The following is a 26250-nucleotide window of genomic DNA, read 5'->3' as shown; positions in this document are numbered from 1 at the left end:
CTTTCCTTCCCCTCAGGGAAAATATTGCCCAGACTATCATTTCTGTTAGTGCTAAGAACAAAAAAGGGCATTTTAAAGCATCTCAAGTGAAGGAAAATTTTTAATAAACACAAATTTTCTCTGTTTCTTCTTCCTTTCAGTACTTAGAATATTTGCTCAATTCTAATGCACTATTTTGGTCAGGATGAAAAGAACTGTACATTGTACACAGGAATAGGGAGTAAAATAAACCTGTCACCATGTTTTAATTCATTTACAGAAAGAGGAACTTGAGCCAGTAGGGTTGTTTGTCACCAGGTTTTCATTTGCTGTAGGTGAGATGAGCCCTCAAGCTTCCAGCTGGGTTTCATTCATGGCTGTGGAGTCCCTGTGTGCAGATATTGTGTAAGTCCTGTGGGCAGAGAGGGTACAATGGTCATTTTGTCACACCGAGGTGGAAATTAAGTTCTTACTTCTGGGAACTGATTCCTCCAGATCATTTTTTCACTGCACAGGCCTAGAGAAGCCAGCTTGCATTCAGCTTGAGAGATTGGGTAAGACCTTCAGATATTAAACACAAATCCAGCTACCAAAAATCCACAGAAGACTCTTTGAATATGTGTCCCATTTGACTAACACTGCAGAAGGGATTTTGGCAAACTATAAATTCAACACCTCAGACATTTACAACATATATAAACTCTGTATGTTCTGCAGATGAAATAAATCTCAGTGCAAGATTATGGAATGATCTGCTACAAGAAGCTGTGGAAGCTCAAGACTGACTGAGCTCACTGCGCAACGCACCAAAAATGCTGGAACTGTTGGGGAATAATATGAATGATAAAATCGTCCTTCATGTTTCTATCAAGGCACATATGTTTTAGACCTTTGGAGTAAATTACTGGAATTCTATTGTTTCACAGTCACTTATGTGTGCTATGATGTTTGTGATAGTCTACACTGTCAGATTAACATCCATTGTTATCTCCTTGTTCAAACACAAAAGTAAGGCACTTGTCTGGCATAATACAGAACTATACTTTTCCCCTAAGTGCATAATTAGTGTTTTCAGGAATTCCACAGGTGTGCAGCACAAACTTTGCCTGAGGGTCGTAAGTTAAAACAATTGAGACTTTCTTATGAGATAATTACACTTTGATTTGTCTGGTTTGAGGTGGGTTTTTTGGTATGAATGGTACCTGGAGGGTCACTGAAGAACTACTGTCTCTCCCTATTGATTCTGTGGCTGAAATGTATAGTATTAACAGGTTAATTGTGGAAGGAATTAACACAATTCTCTTCCATTTGCTTCACTGGCAGTAGAGGTCATTAACACCTTCTGGAGGAAACTCATATGATGATGTGAAAGAAAAGGATTAGGAAGAGAGGATTGATCCAAAACCCATTAAACCAATAGGACTTTTTTTCCAAACTGTATCAATGGAGTTGCAGCTGGATCTAAAAGTAAGGACTGTATTCTTTCTTCTCCTTATACACCTACAGTCACTTTACAAATTCTCATGGCAAGAAAAATCCCAAATCAAAATGGTCATGGTCAAACACAAGAAGTAAGATTCAATGAGCTGTGATTCTTGTAGGATCTTATTTTGAAACTTTTTGGAACATGGTTCTCTCAAAGGTATCCCATTCGCCATAGAAGAAATTACCTTGATTTCTTCAAAGAGCTCTTGGCCTTCAGCCCTCCCGGCCGGCAGCAGGCAAACTTGCAATCAATGACCTGGTAAATGATGGGGTTGTACATGGCTGCTGACTTTGCCAGCAGTGTTGGGATCACTGAGAACTGGATGGGGACCGAGTCTGGCCGTCCAAAGGCTGACCAGACGGAGACCACGGCGTAAGGGATCCAGGCAATGAGGAACCCTGCGCAGATCAACATTGCCACCTTGTGAGAGCAGAAAAGAGACAGCAGGGTTTATCCAGAACAGCCAGACACTGGCAGAGCAGCACAGAGCTAGGCAGAGTGCAAGGGAGTTACATTCCACTCAATGGAAACGAAAAATGATAACTTGCTTTTTCATATAAATTTACATTATGAACAAAATCTGCCTCTTTATCTCGTGCCTGTGTTTCTTTTGCCTGACACAGAGCAGTTAATGAGTCTGCTATCAGATATTTAAAAATGCAGTAAAGTCTGGCTAAATATGAGGAAACCAAATGAGATTTCAGAAAATAATAATAGTTTGGTATTGAATTCAAATTATTTAAAGAGGGGACTCTTTTCAAAACACAGAATCTCCTTTTTAGGAGATTAGCAGAGCATGAAGGTTCTTGAAAAAAGATCTTTTGAAAATTGGGAATTTATCTGAGAGTGAGAATGCTAGTAAAATGTCTAGATTTATTCCTCCTAACCCAAATCATGGGTTTTCACTCCATTAGAATATGTAAGTATTTTAAAACACAAATTTTTGTTAAATATTTTAGTTCTGATAAATGGCAAATTAGTAAGTGACCTCCTTATAATGTAACAAAATGTAACCATAAGAAAGTTTAGTATAAATACCAAAGAAAAACTGTTTGGGGCCAAAATCTGTGATTTGTATACTTTACCTGAACCAGCCTGTCTGCACTCGGTCACAGCCTGATATCACTTCAAATGATGCCATGCCATCATACATCCTGAAAAACATCTGCCTTTATACTGCTGCCATTGACAGATTAGTGCTGCACCCACACTGGCAGCAGCACATCAGCACTCATTTGGAATAAGGCGATTAGCAGGATTAGAATATAAAAAAAAAAAAAATCACCAGAAGGCACAAGGGGTTTGGACATTGCATAGCCTTTCCTGTAGCCTGTTCTTTTTGTTGTCTGTCACTGAAGGAACAGTGCAGGTGAGCCAAGGATCTCAAACACAGCCTGTTTGTTATGAATTGTGCTCTGGAGTCAAATGGCTTATAAGGGAAATGAATTTTCCATATTTATATTTACCCCAACAATATGTTCTCCAGTGTAGATCCAAGACAGGAGGGAAAATTACTGGTGTTGCAATTCAGATAACATTGAATTTTTACATGATCCTTCCAATATGCAAAAAAAAAAAACCAAACCTGCAGCCTCAAATCAAAAGTTTCCATTGCTCTTCAAAGGAAATTTGCTGAATAACCACCAAAAAACATAACAATTTGAAGCATCCTTTTGAAAGGCAAGTGAAGTTGTACCAGTTGTACTGGCAGCACTGGCTGGGCAGGTACGTAGCTGAGATTTTCAGTTATGTTTAGACATAATGTCCCTTACTGCTACATGTTATGTAATTCTCAGTTCAACTCAGAAAAGTTGTAATAAAATTTGTTCAGCCAAGCAAAACTTGCTGCTTGTCTCGCTCTTGGCATGTCTTACAGAGGCTGGTGAATATTCTACAGCTAAGGAATCTGATTTTCTTCAATACAAGCCTTTATTTTGAGAGATTTCCTGGCACAATAACCAGTAAGTATCATGGCTGTCACCACTGCCAAACAGAAAATAGATTCAATCAGAAAGGGAAAACAGGATATGGTCTGAGATGGAAAATTAATTTTAGTAATTCAGTGCATTTTTATCAGCAATTCATGGCTGAGTCTAACTGATAAATTATTTGCATAAAAACAATTGCAGTGTCACAGGACCAATTTTGGTTTATATCTTCATTAACAGAGGAAAGTAAACTGCCTGAAAGTTTTATTTCCCTGCTACAATAATCTGCTCTCTATCTGTTTTCTGTTATAGTTCCTATAATGCACATCAGTCACCTTAAATTACTGTTTACAACAGTTTCTGAAAGCAAAGGATGTTTTATGGTGGGGAGCAGGGACACAGGGAGATTATATGACTTTCAAGGGCATAGGGGAAAGCTGTGGCAGAGCTTCAGAGTAGGTCATGGTCTCAGGGACTCAAGTGCCCTAATCACTGAATTATGTTCCCACAAGTTTTTTCCTCATCTTGACAGTAACAGAGGAGAAAGCTACAAAAAAACACCTTCAGAGCATTGTGGTTTCGTCTCCAAATCTGCTTCTATGACCCAACACAGCAAACTGAGGAAAATGTTCCTACCTACCTTGGTCAGCTTCATTTCAAGTATGTGGCTGTTCTGAATCCTGGTATCGTAGTGAGCAACTTCTTTGGTGGATGATTTGACTTTTAAAATTATTTTGACGTAGGAAAACACAATCACTGCAGTTGGGAACAGGAGGCAGAAGAAAAGGATGCTCAGAACAAAAACCTGTCCAGCCACTGAAGCCTGTGCCAGCCACCAGTCCAGAGTGCAGGAGGTCCCAAAGGGCTCGGGGGCATAGTTCCCCACCCCAGCAAAAGGCACTGTAGCCCAGAACGTAGCATAGGCCCAGATTATTGCCAGGCAGATAAATGCATGGTGTCTCTTAAGCCAGGTACCTGGAGGAAAATTGAAGAGTTACAAGTTCATGTCCAGATGTGTTTGGCACCATGGGATTTGTTGTGTCATGTGGAAGGGTTCAAGGCCAGGCTGGATGTGGCTGTGAGCAATCTGCTCTCCTGGAAGATGTCCCTGTGGGGCCTTTGGAACTGGACGGCCTTTGAAGTCCCTTCCAACACAAACCATTCTATGATTCTGTGAAATATGAGGTTTTTTGATTGTTTGACAACAACTCTGTCATGTTCATCTTGGCTCTTTCCAGGTCCATAGTGACCTTGAGCTCACCTTGTGCCTCATGAAGACAAAGGCACACTCACATGGAAGGCTCCACCCACCCTTATTTCAGACCTTTGCTTTAATTTGTGATGAATTACAACTGAGAAGAGTCCAAACTAAAGAAATCCAAACAACCAGCTCAGTAACAGTCAGGGAAATCTTGTCCAGTAATTTCAATTCTTTAATGTAACTTAGGTTTTTTCCTGTTCTTTGTCTCCTATGTTACCTGACTAAAGCTCAAACTCTGTGACTGAAAGGCAAGGCTTTACAGTGGAAATAAGATATCTAAGAATTAATTTTACTTTCTCATTCTTTTCCAGTACAGAAAATCACCATGTGTATCCTGTCAGAAGTATCTGTAATATGTGTTTTCATGTGTCCTTGCCTTTTTAAATGCAAATAGAATTCCTGGAGATCAGAACCTTGTCTCTCTGCTCATCTTGCATACAGCTCTAATTCATCTAGAAAAAGTTTCAGTTTGCACGATTTTCATCACCATCTACATGTTCAACATGTAGGACTCAGATAGGACTAACAAATTTAAATCTTTCATTTTTGCAGAAACTTGCAATATGGTGTAACATAGCATACAACATAACATCTCCTTCCATCTTGGAACCCCCAACTCGTTTGTAGTTTCTGACTCACAGGAGATTTTTCACTCACTTCACACTAACATTAAGGAGATTTCTTCAGGGTTTCAGAGTGATTTAAAATAAAACCAAAGCAAAGAAACACCTTTAATTTGGATGTGTCTCTTTCCAGCTGATTTTACATGTCAGGATCACTGGAAGGAAAATGAACATTGCCTGACAAATGATGTATTCATATATGATGGCTGAGAGACAGAAAGGTGCTTTGTTGTGTTCAGGAGTAGAAAAACAAAGCAACAATAGCACAACTATTAAAAGAGAAACATTTTTTAAACCACCTAGACTGAGCATGATAAACATGTTTGTTTATTGCTCTCCATCATTTTGTATAGACCACTGTGATCAGAGCCCTTGAGAATAAGGCTTTTGAAGAGTTTTCTCTCCCATGAACTAAGATGACCACAGCTGGTGGCACAAATGCAGCCAGCCATGAAATATTCACTTCAGCTCTCCAAGTCTGTGAAAAATTGTCTGTGATTTGGGTTGCCACTGAATTATTTTGATAATAGAAAAAATAGAAATCCTTCAATAGAAAAAACTGAAATCCTGCTTAATATTATTGGTGTATCTAACACCCAGCTAAGGAGACCCCCCCTGAACTCCCACTTAGGGTAAAAGTATGGACACACAGGGGTCTGTGATAGCACATCTTAGCACAGTACCACAGCTTTTATCTGCTTGCACAGACTGGCTTATTTACACTTCCTATCTGCCAACCTTCCTTACAGCTTAACATGATCGATATTTCATGTCATCATAAAGAAATCTGTGGTGTCCCTCAAGTCACATGGGCAAGGTGTTTATTACCTGCAAAGTCACCTTGAGCATTCCCTGTATTTGGATGTGAATTTAGTCCCTTACAATGCAAGAGGAACATCTTGTCTATACTGTGACAATATCATTTATCTGTAAAGAATTAAGCATATAATACATCATATTCCAGAGGTACAAGATACTGATGGATATGGTAGTAACACCTTACACTGCTAAATTAATTTCATCCTCTCAGGTTCCATTTTCATATTTGAGAGACTATTTCACATTATGACTTATTGCCTTTCCAAATCTCTTAGGTGCGTTAAATAGCTTGCCACACACCACAGAGGAATTTGGGCATTTAATAAGGAATATTTTTATGTTTTGGTCCATAAGACCCTGCAATATGCACATTACTTGCATCTGTTAATGCAGATAGGCCTTGATAGACATAAAGTGATTTATCTATAAGGGATTACAAAAACTCATGGCTTAGGAAGACAGCAGAAGGACAACAGTGAGGGTGTTATGTCCAGCAAAATGAATTTAACTGGGATTTCTTGCATCATGCAAATATGTTTCTCTCCTCTGTGTACTCCCCTCTATATTTAAGAAAAGTATTATGAAGAACCTAATTATTATTTCAGTGTAGTAAACTATGGCACTTAATACAGCTTTTCCACAGTCACAGATAACACAGTCATCCACATATAGACACATATTTGTCTTACCATAGGACAAGTGGCAGATTTTCAGGTACCTGTCCAGGCTGACAGCTGTCATGGTGATGAGGCTCCCACAGCCGAAGAAGAAACCAGCCCACCCATACCAGCGGCAGCCCATCCACCCAAACATCCAGCGGTGGGAAAAGAAGGAGATGATGCTGAAGGGTTTGCCTACAACTTCAAAAGGAGGAGAGAATGTCAGCTCACTGATAAACCACATCCCTGAGAAAATCTCCTTTTATCAGAAAGGCAAACCCTCTCCCTTGCAAAAACTAACACCCATAAAAGTGCTCTGAAATATGGAGAAAGGGCTTCAGGTAGAGTAGGTGATGACTTTAGGCTGGAGAGTAAATTTAGGTGGGATATTAGGAAGAAAATCTTTACTGTGAGGGTGGTGAGTCACTGTCATGGGTTGCCCAGAGAAGCTGTGTATGTTCCATCTCTGGAAGTTCAAGGCCAGGTGGGATGAGGCTTGGAGCAACCTGGTGCACTGGAAGGTGTCCCTGCCCATGGCAGGGGTTGGAATGAGATGGTCTTTAAGGTCTCTTCCAACCCAAAGCATTCTGTGATTCCATGGCTTGTGAGCACTCCATGCACAGGACTGAGCCTCAGACAGCTGTGGCTGGATCCCATGGCACCAGGGATGAGGTAGGATGAGAGCCAAGCCTGCAGAAGGGCTGGAAAGAGGTGCTTTTGCTTTTCTATAAACTACAGGAACCAGAGGTAAACCAACACTCTGGAACCAATCATGGGCAGGCTCTTCTCATTATGAAACCTTCAGAGTATGTGTTAGGTCCACAGGCCAATACCAGGATAGGTTTGAGTCAGAGCTTGAAACAAGCACAGATCTACTTAGTCTACACCCCTGTAGCCAATTGGGTGTCTTCAAGCACAAGATTAAGAAATTTGCCTTCAAAAAGGACTTTTTCAAACCTGTCAAGGCCCAGCAGTAGGATACACAGTGAGGTGAAGTGTTAGGTGGGAAGGAAAGACATGGACACTTGAGCTGCAGAAGTGGTTTCAGCTCCTCTGCACACCACACATTACTTCAATGCCTCCCAGCAAGCCAGAGCACACAGATATCAAAACATTCTGAGCTTCCCCAAAGAGATGGGAAATGACTAACTATTTTTGAGGCTTTCTCTTAGTGGCACTTCATCTCATTCTTCCACAGGTAAAAGGTGAGTGCTGCATTATGGAAGAAGTGAAGTTTGGTCAAATGATATTCCATTCTCACCTTAAAGCAAGTTTAAATTTTTCATATTCTTTGTAAGCATTGTGACAAAGAGAAAGTTTGAAAATTTTAATTATATAGTTGGAAATCTCCCTTTTTTTGTCCCAATTATTACCTTTTTCTTGGTCTTAATTAGGCAAAGAAAATAAATCAACTTTAATGGAACAGAAAACTCAAAAATTTATAATCTAGGGAAATCTGTTTTCAAGCACTTTGGTTTTATATACCAGCCTGATCTTAAATGCTCCCAGGCCTGAACATTCCAACTGCAATATTCAAACAACATTAAATATTGAATCCACATCCCTGTGACTGCATTCCCTCCTGCATAGGAGCAGCCAGACCACCTCAAGGATTTGAAAACACCTCAGCTTTCCTGGGCTGGTTTCCCTGGCTGAACCAGAGTCTGTAATGTCATAGAAGCTCAGAGAATTGGTTTATGGAGATGGCAAAAATGATCTTGCAAACTGTATTTCCCACAAGGTAACCTATTCATAGAAACCAAGACAAAAATCTCTATTTTGTTGATCTTTTTCCTAGAAACATTCCATTTCACATTGAACTGATGTAAAACCATGCATTCTCTTTTCATTCTTAACAGAAAATTAACGCATTTCTTCCAAAACCGAATCTTGCAGAAAAGTACCTTTGCTCCATCTTCTATGCCAAAACCATCAGGATTGCAAACCCTTCAAAATCAGATGCATTTTTAAAAAAGGTATTTTTGGATTAGCCTAAGCCTGTAAGGAAAGTTCTGCCTGGACCTGCAGGATGTGCTCAGATCAATGCATGATGTGCTTTCCTCCAAGCAGAATAAATGCACTTTTAGTTTTTCAAGCAAAAGCTGATCTCGGTGATTAAGGTTTCAGGAAAAACATTAAATATGGCAAGATCTAGGTTATGGGTTAACAATCAAGTCAGCAACTTTAGGCATATAAGTGACTGACAGCTTTAAAGGCTGACACATTTCTTTGCACCAAATCAAATTTCTCTTCAGCAGCCCCGAGCACGATGCCAGTGCAAAATCAGTCTGATGCAGCTTTGAACAAGGGGCTGGTGCCACCCTGTGGAAATCTGCAGGAAGCAGAACTCTTCAAAAAGTTGTTAAGACAAGTGTGTGAAATACGGAGATTTCATGGAAAAAAATTCTATCTTCCGTTTGTCCAGCAGACAGAACCCGTCACATTTCTCAACTTAGCACCTTCCATTAATAAATAAATAAATTTAAAGAAAAAATAGAGAACAGAGAAAACCAAGCATGGCTCTGGGAATCACTATTTTTAATTCCAAAATGTAAACCCCAGATAGATTGAGATGAGATCCCCATGGAAGAAAGCAAGGTGACCAAGTGGTGCACTGGTGACAGGCCATAACAGAGACACCTCCAGCCCTCACACTAAGAGGGGTCCCAAACAAGCTGTAGTTTGAGTGGTTGGGACACAGTTTATGGTTAGGAGATACCTGTTAAAATGCATCTAATCATAGAATCACAGGATATTTTGGGTTGGAAGAGATCTTGGAAGACCATCTCATTCCACCCCCTTCCATTGTCCCAGGTAGCTCCAAGCCCCATCCACCCTGGCCTTGGAAACTTCCAGGGATGGGGCAGACACATATTCACTGGGCAACATTCAGAATATAAAGCTGTGGGAATTCTCCTGAAACACTCCTTCTCATTGGAGTGACTAATATGAGTCTTACAATACAGATTCTTAAAACACAAAGAAAATGGTAATATCACAGAGGAGGAGAAAGCCAACCCTTAACTTCTAAGGGTTGAGAGATGGAAGCAGTGTGTCCATGACACAAATGCCAAAGAAGTAATTGGGATTTTTCTGTATGGTAGCAGTGATATTTATACTAACATCTTTCTTCTACTGAATTGATATTTCCTTCAAAAATCCATGTTTACTGACCAAAACCACTGGAATCTGCAGAGATGAGCAGATCTTTGGTCTTGTGCTGTGAGAGTTCAAAAAAAGCATCAGGGGAGGCTGGGAGACATAATTGTATATTGTTTAGTGATACTTTTGGAGTTTAGATGAGGGCAAAAGCATCTGGCAGAGACAAGGGTAGGAAAAGGTGTGCTGGAGCTGAGGGCAGAGGTCTCAGTTCATACAACACACAGGGGACAGATGACCCTGCAAGCATGGGAATATAATTCCATTTATATGGCACTGGGAAGATCCCATGGTCAGCTGAGTCCTGATACCCATTGGATTGTCTGCCATCCAAAATATCCTTTTCTAAAGGACATCCAGGCATTTCTCTGTGAGCAGCTGAATCAGTCTCATGTCAAGAGCCAAAACAAGCATCTCTGCAAATCTGGATAAACCTCTCCAAAGCTCCCTCCTCCAATGCCAGGACATCCAGACCTCCTCCAATGCCAGGACATCCAGACTGTGGGATTGAAATAAAAATCCTCCCAGTTGGCTCATACTCAAGAGATTGACACAAATGTTTGATCCAGAGACAAAGGAGGATGGCCCCTAGAGAAAAAACTATTAGCTTTGATGGGCTGATGGCCACTGGCATTTTCCAATTATTTGGCTAAACTTGTATTTTTGAGGCATTTAGATCCATTCTATTCACCCTATGACAAAAAACCATCATTTTCTGCACCTGTAATTCTGAGATATTTTGTGGTTATTGTGCCAGGGTGCACATGGCAGCTGCCTTTGGAGACCTGCCCAGTGCTGGGGTGAACAGGAGCTCTGTGTGTTTGATAAAATCAACCCTAATTTTTCCTCTGTACTGTTCATTTCTTCCCATCAAGTTGTTCAGGAATGTTGTTTTTCGTCCTCCCTTATTATTTACATGCAAAAAATAGAGCAGAAATATCTGTAGCAAAAGGCATTTGATGCTCCCATGACTTGCAGAGGAATGTATCTTGTTGCTGCCAGGCAGAATGGTGAGATGGTAAAAATGAGGGAAAACAAAAACATGAAATTACCTGAAATGCCCAGATCACACACTGCTAAATTAACAGTCATTATCTCAGCAGGTCTCAGCTTCTTTTTTCTCTTTGAGGACATAAAAATAACATACCCATTTCCCAGAGTTGAAAGTATCCCTGTAATAATGGAAAATAGAATAACATTCAAATTAGAATCATCCTCAAAACCAGCAATACTCCATCTTCCTTGTGAAATTCCCTGACATTTTCAGCCTGAACCTGTGGTCCCTATGGCTGGGCATTTTACCCTGAAACGTGATCCCCCCATTGTCACTATGCAGCTCACAGAGACCTGGACTGCAGACACATTTCCCCAAAAGCAAATGCTGTTTCCCCTCTGCAGGAGGGCATTGCTTTCACCAGCTGAGCCTGCCCAGACACAGACTGAATGCTCACAACAGAAACCCCAGAATCCCTCTGCCCTGACCAGCACAATTCTCTCTCAAAGGTTTATACAGCCAAGAATGAAATTCAGCTCTCTGTAATCACAGGAACCAGAATCTGACCAATCTCAACTTTATTAAATACACCAATCAGATGTTAAGGGATACACTTCCAGTTAATATATTAATATCAAATCTTAAATCTTACATTAAAATTTATTTCTATCATAAGAAAGAAAAATTATAAAATAAATCTGATTAATCTGATTTTAACTTCCAGGTGGAATTCAGTGCATGGTATCCTTCTCATATTGGCTGATATATTTTTCTCCATATCATCACCCAATGACTCACAGCTCTGCAAGTGTACATCTGCCATGGAATTAATCACACCAGTACAGAAAATCGTAGGGTTTCCAGTTCCCTTAAAGAAAATGTGTCTTCACTAATTCATGTTTGAAAGAGTTTAAGGTCAGAGGGAGAGTTTTGCTGTGGAAACACAGGACAGCACAGAACATCCTTCTCGTGGAGCCAGAAGGTGAAAATCCCAAAGGGACCATGGCCCACTGAGCCTCACACCAGATCAGGGGAGACATGTCAGAAGGAGAGAAGTGCAGAAGAAAAGAATGAAGAACAAAGAATTCCTGTGCTGCCATTGCCTCAAAAAAGGGACCTACAACAGCACTGAGGGAAATGTTGGAGAGAAGTTCAGCCCAGGAAAGAGTGAGGAAAGGCATTTTCCATAAGTATTTTAGATTTAAAGGGTGAGGAAGAGTGATTGCCGTAAGTATTTTAGGTTTGACACCTTTGTTTCTCACTACCTAAACCAGTAAATAAACATTAAGCTTTGGGGGTTGGAACCACATGATGAAAGTTGGAATGAGATGATATTTAAGGTACATCCAACCCAAACCATTCTGTGATTCCATGATTCTGAATTTATTCCCCTCAAGGAGCCTGTTTGCCCACTGCATAACTGGGAATGGATCTTCCTGTCTTTATCCCCACCTCTCTTCATCTCCACTGATTTTTCTCTGCTTGTTTCCTCCCTGTCCCACTCTGAGGCTTGTCCTGAGTGCTTGGCTACCTGCTGAGGCCAACTCCTCACACTACTCCAAAAAAAGTCATGAACAAAAAAAGTCATCAACAAACAAAAGTCAACGACAAAAGTCATCAACAGCTTTCCTCTGTTGATGAGGCACCGAAGTCACCCTTTGTGCTGCCTTGTACAAGGGGCTCTGCTGGGGCAATCTCTGTTTCCAGAGGGCCCCAGCACCCTCCAGGCCCCCAGCACTGCTGCCCTCTCCAAATGTTGTACCTCTGAATACCACATCATTTTCACCTGAGTCTTCTGGCAGGCCAGACCTCAGCAAATTAAGTTCAGTAATTAAATGGGTATTTAATCATTTAGTGATTAATTTGGCAATTCAGTAACAAATAATCCAGTATTTAAATGGGTATTTTGTTATTTACTCTGGTCCATCAATGGCACAATCCCCTTGCAAAGCTGCCTTGTCCCCACAAAATCAACAAACCCAACCTGGGACCATCCATGAGACAGAGAGAGAAATGGTTCCCAGATGCTAAAACCAAATTATTTATCAAGAAATATGAGTGACTGAGGAACCAAAAGTTTACCAAACTCAGGAGAAAAACACTTTGATTTTGAATTTTTTTGTATTAAATGCGACACATTGCAAACTTTTTATTTTTATATTGACAGCATTGTTTTCTGTATTATTTTACAAAATAAACAGAAGAACAGAAAGTGGCTTATTATTGATCTTAGGTTTTCTTATCAGATTTTATTTACCCTGTGTGGATCAAATTCTAAGAACAACCTACTCTTATGGCTCTGCAAATTTAATATGAATTATAAGCAGATGGAGGTATTCATATGAGTCATTTTCTTCCTCACAGCTGAGTGAATGAATCTCAATGCTGTGAGCATTTTTCATATATTTTAATCCTTTTCTCTCTTAATGCCATTTTCCTCTCCAGTGATATTTAGGATAACTAGAGTGCCAGCATCTAGTTTGAAATACCTTTTGAAAGCATTTGACATTTTCCTGAATCTTTTTCAACTGACTGGCAGTCTAGAGAGACATCTCTATCAGCCAAGTAGCTCTGAAGTTGCCAAGCTGCTCTGAAACCACTGCTCATTATTAATATCAATGTTTTACAGAGCCCAACCCACTGACCTGCTAATCCCATGGCTGGAAAGGGTCCATTGATCATTTGTTGCCTTTTGTCTATGCCTGCATCTGAAAATTGCTTATCTGAACCTTTTTTATCTCCTTGATCAAAATTCTATAATCTCTGTAGGTGAGGCATCTAATGCTCCATTTCTCCTGCTATGAAATGACTTTCCAGCAGTCAGCTGAAGCCCTTGCTGGAGCAGACTCCCAGCTCTGGTAGGTTGGAAACAGGGAAAAAAGACTTCTCAGATATTAAAAATAGGCTCTTTTCCGGGAGAACTGTCCATGGCAACATGGCACCATTACATATATACAAACCAAGAGCCAAGGATGTGATAACTAAAAAAGTGACACCTGCACAGACAGAGCCAGGCTGAGACACACAACCTGCAGCGAGAGGGGAAAGTGTTTACAAGCAGCCAGCTGGAGAAATAAACTTCCACTTCTCCAACCTGACAATGGCACTAAACCATTAGAGAAAATAAAATTTAAAAAAGAAAAAAAAAAAAAAGCTTCAGGATTTTGTTTTCAATTAAGCTGTTTCATAACAGAGGAAGTGTGCACACCAGTTTGTAAATCAATAGTGACTTGCCAAGGGGTTTCAGAGGAGCTGGCAGCCAGCAGGTCCCTCCTCAGTAGTTTGTCACCCTGCCTGGCTGTACAGTGAATCAATCAAGGCAGTGATGAAAAAGCTGGTGGGAGAAGTGATAAAGACAAAATAATTGGATTCTCATAACCATGTGCATAGTCTGATTTTTTTTTCTTGACAATTAGAAAGCTACACATGGAAATTACTACTCAGGACAAAGGATCATGCACTCACATAGAATTTCTCAGACTATTCAAGACTCCAGATTTTCTTCAAAGACAAAAAACCAATTATTTTTCTATTTCAAACTGGAATACTTCAGCTGTACACTCAGTCTGACCCTAAAACCTCTGCAGGATAAGATCCAGCCTTGTTCACTCACTATTCAGCTTCTTCTCCTTTTTTAAACTCACTTATACCTTCCACTGCTCAAGTGCAAAAAGATGCACAAAAACAGTCCTGGCTTCCCACCTCCTGCTTCCCTGTCCCTGCTGTCAGGATGTCCCCACAGGCCATCCTCAGGAGGGGCCACAATTTCTTGCAAAGGAGCAGGGAATGCAGTTCAGTGGAAAACTGTGACAAGTTTAGCCTGAATCACAAGTCATAATAAAAAAACACAGACGTGGAATCATAAAATCATTTAGGTTGGAAAAGACCTTCAAGACGATCAAGTCCAACTTTTGACTGAACACCACCATGCCCACCAAACCATACCACAAAGTGACACCTCCACTCATTTTCTGAACATTTCCAGGGCTAAAGATTTCACCATTCCCTGGGCAGCCCATTCCTCTGCTCAACCATTCTTCCAGGGAAGAATTTTTTTCCTTATATCTTTATTCTACAGATCCAAGGAATATGCAAATACGGCACTTATATGGATATAGGAAGACCATAATTAGCTCTAATAAAGCCACTAGTGAACCTTGTTATGCACACAAGGGCAAAGCAATTAACCAAGTAAAATGCATTTCAAAACACACACTTCAAAAATTAAGTTAGTTTAGAGCTAAATGTGGGATATTATGTGTACAGAAACATACAGGAACAGCAGAGCTACCCCGACCCAGGCCACTGGATACGAGTTCACAAGTCCAACATCAAAATTACTATGAGATCTTTTAAAATTATAATTTCAGTTTCCTCACATTGCTCAGAAAATTGCTCTGAGCCTTTATGGTTGGCTTTTGGCTTTTCACTGGAACTTTTTGATTCTTGTTCCTTGCCTTAATTTGATTATGCCTGTGTTTTTCAAGATGTTTCACACCTGACAGGGGTAATTTTTGGAACAGGATAAATCGACACTAAATACAGTGAATATAACAAGGCAACAGAGTGTATATTAAGAAGATTCATCCATCAGACATATTTCTTGGGATTAAAGCTAAGTTTACTTAACCAAGTGAAAAAAAAACCACCAAAAGGGGGTTGTTTTCTACAGTTCAGTGAAAACTTTTGTCTGCAGAGCAATAGAAAAACTATATGTGTGAAAAGTGAGAATACCTACAAACCAGTGCATGAACACCAAGAACAGCACCAAGATACAGCTTCACCTGTCACCTCTGCTGCTCTGAATTCTTTTTTCAATAAAGACATAAGCAGAAGAGAAATGAGAAATAAATGGAAACATAAATAGAAGAAAAATAATAATAAAAACTCTGCTACCTCCACTATGGAAAACATTACATTAATTAGATCAGTCAGAAGAAAAGCAGTAAGACAGAGTAGAAGGGGGGGTTGTAAAGCAGTGAATGAGAAACACAAAGGTAGGACTGACTGACAGATCTTGGTATTTTGTGCACAACACATTGAACAAGACAATGAATCAAAACTGAAATAAATGTCAATTAATCACTGTACATCCTGTGTTCAGCCTTGTCTTCAGGCACCTGACACCTGGAGCCCAGGTTTTTAGTAGAACAGTTCTGTCCTCAGATCAATTTTAGTGAAAAAATTGCTGTTGAGCTGTGAGAAACTGCATGAAGTAAGACTATAAAGCATAAAGGAACTTAAAATATATAAAGAAGAATGGAATGGGATAGCATAGACTAGACTAGACTAGACTACACTAGAATAGAATAGCATAGAAGAGAAGAGAAGAGAATAGAATAGAATAGAATAGAATAGAATAGAATAGAATAGAATAGAATAGAATAGAATAGAATAGAATATGGAATAGCCCGAGTTGAACAGGACCCACATGGATCATCAAAGTCCAACTCCTGACCTTGCAGAGGACAATTCCAAGAATCCCACCCTGTGCCTGAGAGCTTTGCCCAAACATTTCTTGAGTTCTGTCAGGCTGGGTGCTGTGACCACTGCCCTGGGGAGCTGTTCTAGCACCCAACCACCCTTTGGGTGAAGAACCTTTCCCTGATATCCAACCTAAACCTCCCTTACTCAGCTTCATGCCATTCCCTCAGGTGTTGAGGCAAATGTGGATACAAAAAGACATGATTCTGCCCTTCTCCACAAAGTAAAGAAGGCAAATTATCAAGAATAATGTCCCGTTTATCCCTAGAAGAAATAGAAACCAGCATTTTCCTAGCTGAATGATAACTCCTTGGTATATGAATACTTTAAAATCGGCTATCACGAGTGTGCACTAGCCAACAGATAACTGTATTTATTCTGCTTGCAAGGTCACTTTGAACCTTTTAAAGGACTCCAACACAAAAGGATGGGGAGGGTGCTAGGCAGAAAATATTGCTCAATGTGATGTGTAACAGAGGACAGATGATGCCAGGAGCTGAGCAAGGGTCACATGAACACATCTGAGGGTGTTCAGGCTGTGAAAACAAGCCATAAAACCCACATGGCATAATGAGGGAAACCCTATTCTGCCCAAGGACAAATTAAACTGCTGAGTAGTAACCTATCACTTATTAAAAACAATGAGTATTTCTTCACTTTTTGCTGAAACATCTACTGCTAGTCACTTTTGACTACCTGAAGCAGCATTATATGTTGATATTAACTGCTGACACCATATTTCTAACACATTATCCCTCCTCCCTCCTAGATTTTTCTTTCTAGTATGAAAAAATGTGTAATTAACATCTAATGAACAGCAGTTTCTGCCTCTTTTCTGAGAGCTGCAAGAATGCAGCAGCACAGTCATATTTCAAAGACCAAATATAAAATCATTACCAATTATTGTCAAATAAAAGCCAGCTATGATGTCAGCTTCTCTAGAGAGCTTTGATGCAAAGGGGTCTTCCTTTTGGAGATTGTGTGGGATGTATTCTTCCTGGGAAGAATTGTTGGGATCTGATGCCATCCCACTCATGTCCAGTGAAGTGCCTGAAAAACAAAAGAACAGAGTTTGCAACAGATCACACTTGCTGTTAGAAAATATGAAGATATTTTTGTTCATACACAGGATCCATCTTCCCATTTTCAATTCTGCCCTGACACTTCTCAGGGCATTTCAGGATACCATTCAAACTTGCATAAAGCATTGTGCCATGATTTGGGTCATGACTTACTTTATCCAAGATCATAATAATTTACATGGGACCACAACAGGAAAAAGGCATTGAGCTCTTGGAGAGTGTCCAGAGGAGGCCACGAGGATGGTGAAGGGTCTGGAGTGTTGGAACCAAGGACATTCCTCTGACTGCCCTGGAGGACTTGAGACCCTGGCAGGGGGCTCAGAGACCCTGGCACAGAGTCAAAGACACCTGTGCCTTCAATCTTAGCCCATGGAAAAAATTACCAACTTTGTGTGAAGATTTACAAGCCGCAAGGGTTTGAATAGAATGATAGTGAATTTAGCACAGGGTGAAAAAGTGGAATTTTGGGTATTTAGAATGGGGGTTCAAGAGGCAAGATGGAGGGATCTGGGCGTGTTCTGTTCTTCTTGTTCTTCTTGTCCTCCATCTTCTGCTGTGATGGTGACACTTTTGGATTGGTTTAGAGTAGAGACAGACTGTCTAACATAGGTGATAGGTATTGGAAAATTATTGCAAATAAAGTACATGTAGTTTTTAGTATAAAAAGATAACACTGCCCCAGGGGCAGTCAGTGTGCCTCAACCCGACCTGCTGGACAGATCTCCAAAGATCAGAAAAAGAATGTATTAGATAAGAGAGAATAAACAACCTTGAAAACCAGAGCTGAGGAATCCCAACTTCTTCTTTGGTTGTGGGGCTGGGAAAAAAGACTCTTTAATACCTCAGGAGCCATTCCAGCAGTCTCCTGAGGTATTAAAGACTCCTCCAGAGTCTGGAGGAGAAGCCTCACTGGGGACTTTAACATCCTCATGAAGGGAAGAGGAGGGGCAGGGGTTGATCTGTTCCTTCTCATGAGCAGAGATAGGACTGGAGGAAAGCTGGGGCTGTGCTTCTTATCTTTGTCTATACACCTGCTCCTCACAATGCCAAGAGACTGGGAATTATCTGCAAGACAGTCCCAGCAGTTTCTTTGTATCCTGAGGGGCACTATATCTGCAGATGGCAGCTCTGCAAATTTTACAGCTAAGTGAAAAATTACATCCATAAATTCTCCTCAGAGTTCCTTAGGTGTTGTGTTCCAATGCAAATAACTTGTCATGGCCACGGTTATAAACAAGAATTGGCCATTGGAATTGTGAAGCAGCAGGAGCATTAAATAGTAGAGTCATCTAGGAAGGCTTGTTGGCTTTTCTTTCCATTTTCTTTTGTGTGGAAATGGGTTATTGAGGTCAAAAAAGTTCATATAAATAAAGGGAACCCTTTATTTAATAAAGGGGAAAAGCCTTTATTTAATAAAGGGGAAAAGGGGAATCTGGCAAACATCTATGAAAGTCATCCCTCAGGACAATGGAAGGGATGTAAAGTGAGGAACTCCTGCATAAGACAAAAACATTTCTGCCATGTTTGAAACCACCCAGCCAGGAGCTGTTTAGGGCATTCAGAAACCCCAATTCCTCTTGCTGGTACTGGCCAAGGCAGGAATGGCCCTCATGAACTAAACACTTGACTCAGGGCTTCTATAACTTCTGCTGTGGAACCTGGGAAAAGCTGTGAAGTTCTAAATTTTTCCCCTCAAAAGTCCTGCTTGGAGGGAGACTAAATGAGAAACAAAACTTGTTTCTTTATTTTACCCATTTGCTCTCTCTTCTGCATCTTGAAGGCAGGCAGTCTTGTCAATAACAGACCTGTGTGGCCAGGTACACCCATGTACACCTGAAGCACTCACAACTCTCTCCCTATTGTCCTTCTAGCTTTGGAAAAAAGAAAAAAGAAAGATTTTACTTGAAGGGGATTGAGCCATGAAGGCACACTGCTACTCTAGAGTAGAGAACAAAAATCATCCAGGCATACGGCTCCATGCATCGTTAAGTATTCAAAGTTCAGCAGCCTGATTGTCTTTTGGGGTTTTTTTAATTAAAAAAAAAGGTTGATTAATTTAAAAATAATTTTTTTTAAACAAAAATTCACTGTTCCAGACAGCAGAGCAACCATTTAGATTTGGATCAGGTACTCTGGTACAACAGCCTGGACAGTCTAAAACGACCTTGTCTTGTACAAAAGGATGGACTAAAGCATGAATCTGGGGAATAATCAGGATCATCCTGTCCATCCTATCAAAGCCACAGGTCTTGATCCAGGTTCCACCTGGCCTTTAAAAGGATCCTGATGCTTTTCTGTCCCCCAGCTTGCAGGGTCCCTCTGTGGCTGGAGCGTTTGAACCATGTGGGTGGCTGAAGTGATGCAAATGGAAAAGCACATCTGGGACCTGTCAGCACAATTTGGGTTTGATGCAAATACCAGAGTGTTTAAGGGCATGTTCCTCCTTTGAGCCACAGCAGAATCTCCCACTCCAGTCAGTATCAGGTGGCTCACAAGGACAATATTTTGCTACATCCAAGCGGACAAACAAAATAGCTTTAAATAGGAAATTTCAACTTCTGTGTATGCTAAACCCAGCCAGAAGTGCAGACACTGGGTTTTTTAATCTGCCTTAAAGCAAAGTGCAGGTTTGCCAGACAAATCACAGCCTTGGGACAGGAGAAAGCCCTCTGTGGTCCACCTAGACATGGAAAATTTTGCTGCTTCACTTGATATAAGTTGTTTACCTGCTTGCAAATGTTAATGTTGTGAAAAACTATCCTCTCCAGTTCCTGAAAAAGAAACACTTTCTCTCAGCTTTAAGCAGAGAAAACACATTATTTATTGAAAATTTTCAACAAAAATAAAGGGCAATTAATGTCTAACTTCCAAGTATGTGCACAAACTTTTCTTATTATTTTAAATCATTTCTGGTGAATTAAGAATAAGTTTCAGATATAAGAAGATAAAAACGACTCAACTTGATTGATACAAAAATTGTTAGTGACATATAATTCAGGGAGTTAATACTTGATTTTGGCTTTAAAAAATGTTAATCATCCTGATTAGACAGGAATTAACAGTGCCCCCAAAATAAAGCTTTATTCCAGAATCAATCTCACTTTTAGAGTGCATAAGACAGAAAACTGTGTAATTAACAGGGCTGATCATTAGTCCTCATATTTCCAAGTCAAGAAAAGCCATAATCCTAATCAGCATCTAGTGTCTAAATGTTGACTAAAAAAATGTGGAGAGGGATAAGTTTCATGCTGGTAGGCAAAGCCTAGCAAATGTAGGGGATGTGCATTTTCACAAATGCATTATTTCAGGAACCAAGATTTGAACTGCCAATTCTGTTGGTTTTATTTATACTTGTGTTTTATAAGGTATCACAGTATTAAATACCTGATAAAGGTCATAAATCCTCTGATACACAGCTCCTAAAAGTTAATGAGTCAGCAATAGGGACTATAAAGTATTATTTTAATAGAAATACAAATGATCCATGCTTGTACCAATCCTTATTGCTTGCAAGTTCCTGGGAACCCCTAAAACATTTTGGGAAGCTACAAACGGGAGGTGTAGCAACCCAGGTTCAAATTATTGTGTCTTCTTACATGGGGTTTAGACAAATATAGGTACATAGTAGCAAAATCTGAACTCCTTAAGTTAGTAAGAAATCTTAATTAGTAATTAATCTAAATTAATTTAAAAAAACAATCACTGCACCTATGTTTGCCAGCCAAAAGTGGATGTACCCAATTTTTGTATGACAGCCAAACTGGTATGAAGTGGGGAATGCATTTTCGTAAATTTGCAGGCAAATGAAGGAAATATTAATGCCAACCATTAAAAAAAAATCTGAAAAAACTAAAAGCATGTTGTAGCTCAATGACAAAAGTTATTTAGGGAAACAGCAGTGTGTAGGGAGTGCCATAGGAATCCCAGGAACTGAACTGTTCTCAGAGGCTGTCAAAATCCTCTGTGGAAGTTACCGTGGCAGGGATGCTTTAATTTACTTGACAAGAGAGCACAAGAAGTCAAATATTATTTCCAAAGTGATGGCCCACAGACAAGTGTAGCAATTATTTGTAAAAGCAGATTAATGGCAGAGATAAATGGCTAAGTGAAACAAAAGATGTCCATGGACCCAGAGTCACCTCATAGAAAGAGTCAGGAGGGCTCATTTGAAAGATTAATACAGCTAAAGTGATAACACTATCAATTGTGTTAATTAAGAAAATAATTTTCTGCTCTCTTATGTTAAAAACAATAAAACTATTAATAATTTTATCTGAGTCACTAAAAGATAAAAGCTAAAAGGATAAATTAATGCCAGCATATATTATCTTTTTAAGAGGAAAAAAGGTAATTATCTCCTAATTTGTCCAATTACATCGTCAGTATCTCCACAGCAAAGTTATTCTGCTCTCAGTGCCTGCTGGATCCCAGCTCACACTGCCAAGTGTCCTGTTTATCCTAAACTTCCCCTGGGTGTTTTGAGGAGCTCCTTTCTCAGACTGGGGCTGTGGAAGCACAGAGGTCCCAATGGTCATTGCCTCGTCCTGTCCCACCATCCTGGCTGGTGGGACACAGCCTGGTGACTCAAAACTCACATCTGGGACACACATCCTCAGCCAAATGCTTCCCAATAGTCCAACCAGACCCTCTATTTAGGGACATAAATAACAAGGATCAGAACTCTTATCTCAAAGCAGCTACAGCACCACCCTTTTTCTTGTTTTTGTTTGTTTGTTTTTTTTTTTAATCTCCTATTGTAGCAAAAGAGATTCTTTTAAGAAAAATGGGCTTTGTTTCATGTCACTTCAGGACTAAATCCTGAAGATTCAAGCTATGGACTGGAAATCTGTCTTTTGTCTTCAGCAGCCTAGTTCAGCCACCAGGCTTCTGGTTATTTTACAGTGGATTCCCTCTCCCCTGTTGAAGAAGAATCATCACTTTGAATGCACTAAATTAAAAGATTAACATTTTCTACATTTCAGGTGTGCACTGTGCTCCATCACATCACATCCCACTGCTGCATTTCTGTTCATAATGATATAAAACAGTAAATTTGGTATGTCTCATATTTCTCACACAACAGAAAAGGAGAGAGATTTTGAAACAACAACTTTTGGTCTGTTGATACCAGGAAAATGCTTCATGCCTACCTGTCACAGAAGATCTGCCCAAACAACCTCATGCAACATCCCACAGGAGCACCGCAAGGGCAGGGGTGAGAGAAAAGCTACACTCAGGTCACAGAATCACAGAACGGGTTGGGTGGGAAGGGACCTTCAAAGATTATTCCATTCCAACCCCCCTTCCATGGGCAGGGACACTTTCCACCATTCCAGGTCACTCCAAGCTCTGTCCAACCTGGCCTTGAACACTTCCAAGGATGGGGCAGCCACAGCTTCTCTGGCAGCCACTGTCCTCACTGCCCTCTGTGGATGTGGTCCCCATCTCAGGCTAAGCAACACTCAGCTATTTTAAATAAAGCCCTGGTTAGGAACTTCTATTTCTTTTCTCTTTCAAGACTATGCAGTAAGACTTATTACTGGGCTTTGAAAAACATGCAATAATTTCTAAAAATAATAATTTAGTGTCTGCAGCTACTTTCACTTTCCTAGGCAGGACAGACCCACAGCAGTGGATCTGCAGAGCAAAACAGCTGCCGTTGAGGCAAGGCTGTACACTTTTCAAGCCTAAAAAGAAAATAGAAAAACAAAAAGAAAAAAGAAAATTGTAACCCTGTTTATAACTGATTCCTTGATTCTGGTTAATTACCATAGATGAAAACCCAGGCTCCCAAAAGGTATTTTGTGACATTAGTGCTTCATGCAGTGGGGTAGGAGCACTCGGACAAGCACTGGGAAATAATCCAGTTATCAAGGACTGGTTTGTTTTTGGCTTTGCTGCCTCAGAAGACCAAAAGATTCCACACTGGTCTGTTTCTGCTGTCCAAAGCTGGGGGCAGAGAGCACAGCCCCACAGGCTGCCATCCAGCCCATCTGCTGACCCCTTTCCAGCACAATCTGTGCTGGAAGGACCTCAGTGCCTGTGAAAACAGATTTAAAACCACAACAAAAGTAACCAACTCACTCTGATTATTAGAAATGGGTTCAGGCTTATATCAGTGCTACAGACACTCATCTTTAATTAATACACAAACAATTCCACTTTTAAATAATATATTCTTTAAAATGGAGCAGTTCCACTACAGCAAGCCTCAAGAGATACAAACTCCTGACTCAGACACCATAAAATTCCAATATCAAGCCTCAAAACTTCTGAGATTAAAGGAAAAAAAGTGATTTGAGATTTCTTGTTTGGCCTAATCAATGCAGCTTTGCCAGCCCTACATCAGTTTTGTTCCCTGCTCTCTCCTCATCTCTCACCGGGGGTGGTCCAACGTGTCCTTCATGGCTTGGCCAGGCTGTTCTCACCCTGACAAAGACCAGGACACCCCATCCCCACCTCCTTCAGGACAGAAGTCACCACACAACAATGATTACCTTCCTGACCTCTTCCTCCTGTAGGGAGGGCACAGAAGGAATGTTGGGAAAAAATCTTGGTTGTTGCTACAAAACACCTGATATCTTTCCTAAGGTTTAGGCAAATCTAGGGAATTTTCAGACACAGTTGCCAAAAGCATGATGTTTTGCAGGAGATGAGTGACAGCAACCAAAAGGACCTGAGTGTTACCTGTCATTTATCACAGAATCACAGAATAAAGGGGTTTGTGTTGGAAGGGAGCTTAGAGAGAAGCTTGGGATGTCCCATGGGGCAGGGACACCTTCCACTAGCCCAGTTTGCTCAGAGATGCATCCAACCCAGACTGGGACATTTCCAGGGATGGGACAGCCACAGCTTCTCTGGGCAGCCTGTGTCAGGGCCTCCCCATCCTCACATTAAAGAATTCCTTGCTGATATCCAATCCAACCCTGCCCCAGTTGGTTTATTTCCATTATTTATCTGGCACTGACGTTTGGTTTCAGGGTTTTGCAGACCCCTCAGTGGCTGGATCACAGCAGGCCCAGCACCAGATTTTCCATGCCCCAAATAAACTCCAGCCTGTGAGGCCTTTAGGTTCTATGTATCTCTACAGCATCACCTAGGGAAGGTGGGAACTTCAAGGTAACTGCTGCCTCAGCACCTCTAAACCACTGACACAGCCTCTCCTGGCTGGGGTTTTGTCCATTTATATTTCATCAGACACCAAGGCTTTGCCACTGCCCACATTTCCATCCTGTTTTCCCATCTTCTGAAGGAAATTCGCACAACCCCCTAATTTTCTGAGGGAGCAGAAAGATCTGGAGGACCAAGAACAGAGCAACCTCCTGGGTCCTGCCAAGTCTCTTCCCTTCTTCTGCTTGATGTGGAATTTGCAGCAAATTGCTGAACCTCTTCCCCCCCAAAGAAGATCAGAGGGAATTTGCATCCATATGGGAAGGTGGACCAATGGATTGATGTGTTCTGGTGCAATGGCTCCCAAGTCAGTGATCCAAGCAAGAATAATGTGTTCTGCTGGTTTGGAAAATTATTATGAACCACAAAGTGTCCTAAGGGATGGCGAGGTACAATGAAGTACAAATGAAGTTCTTAGCTCTGACAGACTAAGATTTTTCAGATGTACTCTGAGATCTGAAGTTGTGGGCTTTTTTTTCCCCAGGGCAGCATCTTCAGAAGAAAACTGATTTATTTATGATAAAGAGATCAAAACTGAAATTTCAGATTAGTCTCAGCAGCCTGATATGTTTTTAATGTTTGATGTGAAAAACAAAAAGCATTGTTGTTTTCACAGTTTATACAGTTAGTTCTCAGTATCCAGAGGACACCTAGCAACATCCACAAGCCTGAAGTCATCCAAATTATTCCATTTATTTGTAGGTTTGTTTTCCCATAGCTTAATAAAACAACAAATAATGCTCTCTGGCCTGCAAATATCCCTGAAAGTGGCCATATATATGTATTTCTGTCCAGGAAGAGAATCTGAAGTTGCTGAGGCATGCAAATTATGGAATACTTCTTTCAACCTTTATCTGATTTCACAGCAGGTTAAATCCTGGTTTTACTGTTACAGATGAGTGTCCAGTCTGTTCCTAATAATGGAAATTTCACAGCCTCCCGAGGTAAATTTTTCCTGAGGCTAATCAAAAGTTTCAAAGAGAAACTTGAGATCACACACTTCTCGAACAACTTACTTCATTGGGTCAGAGAGACTAATTTTCCTCCCAAATCCTTAATAGAAGAAGGTCCTTTTGGGGAAGAATCATGTTAGGGATTCATGTCAGTATTTTAGGGGTACAATTATTGCAGATCAAATAATCTGCTGAATTCAGCCTTGATAAGAGCCTTGTTAATGCAAAGTGGATTATGAACATGGCTGTGTGCAACAAAGGGAAATTCAAGTGCCTTGAACAGGTGACACACATGCAGAAGGGTAGGAGAATATTGACTTGGCAATGGGGCATCAAAAGTGCTTTTAATGACTTCAGAAAAAATTTCAATTCACCATGATAATATACCACAAAATATGCATGAATTGCAAGAGGTCTAAGTACAGGAAGGTGAGTGGAAAGCAGTAAGATAAATTCACAGGAACCTGAATTCAAACCCATTCAAATTCAAAAACATTATTTTTTCTGGTGAATAGAAGCACTGAAAACAACTCAATCTGGGATATTAAAATTAAGAACCATGTAAAGGTAAAAGTTTGGTAAACAACAATAGAGATTTCCTGCTGCTTGGGCTTTAGGCCATAAACCCAACCTAACTGCAAAGTATCTTAGAC

At 40.4% G+C, this 26250-nt stretch overlaps 1 protein-coding gene across 1 annotated transcript; it reads right to left on the bottom strand.

Moving 5' to 3' along the window:
* Positions 1-327: 327 nt before the first annotated feature.
* OPN5 (opsin 5) lies at positions 328-17600 on the bottom strand. Its single transcript, XM_066545822.1, is given in 7 exon segments — positions 328-391; positions 1650-1885; positions 4034-4368; positions 6786-6956; positions 10967-11086; positions 17290-17456; positions 17458-17600. Coding segments are annotated over 7 exon segments (1236 nt in total).
* Positions 17601-26250: the final 8650 nt, after the last annotated feature.

The sequence above is a fragment of the Molothrus aeneus genome, chromosome 3, assembly GCF_037042795.1.
Source record: "Molothrus aeneus isolate 106 chromosome 3, BPBGC_Maene_1.0, whole genome shotgun sequence".
NCBI lineage: Eukaryota > Metazoa > Chordata > Aves > Passeriformes > Icteridae > Molothrus > Molothrus aeneus.
The sequence above is the reverse complement of the archived record's forward strand: the minus strand, read 5'-3'. Positions and strand labels throughout refer to the sequence as shown.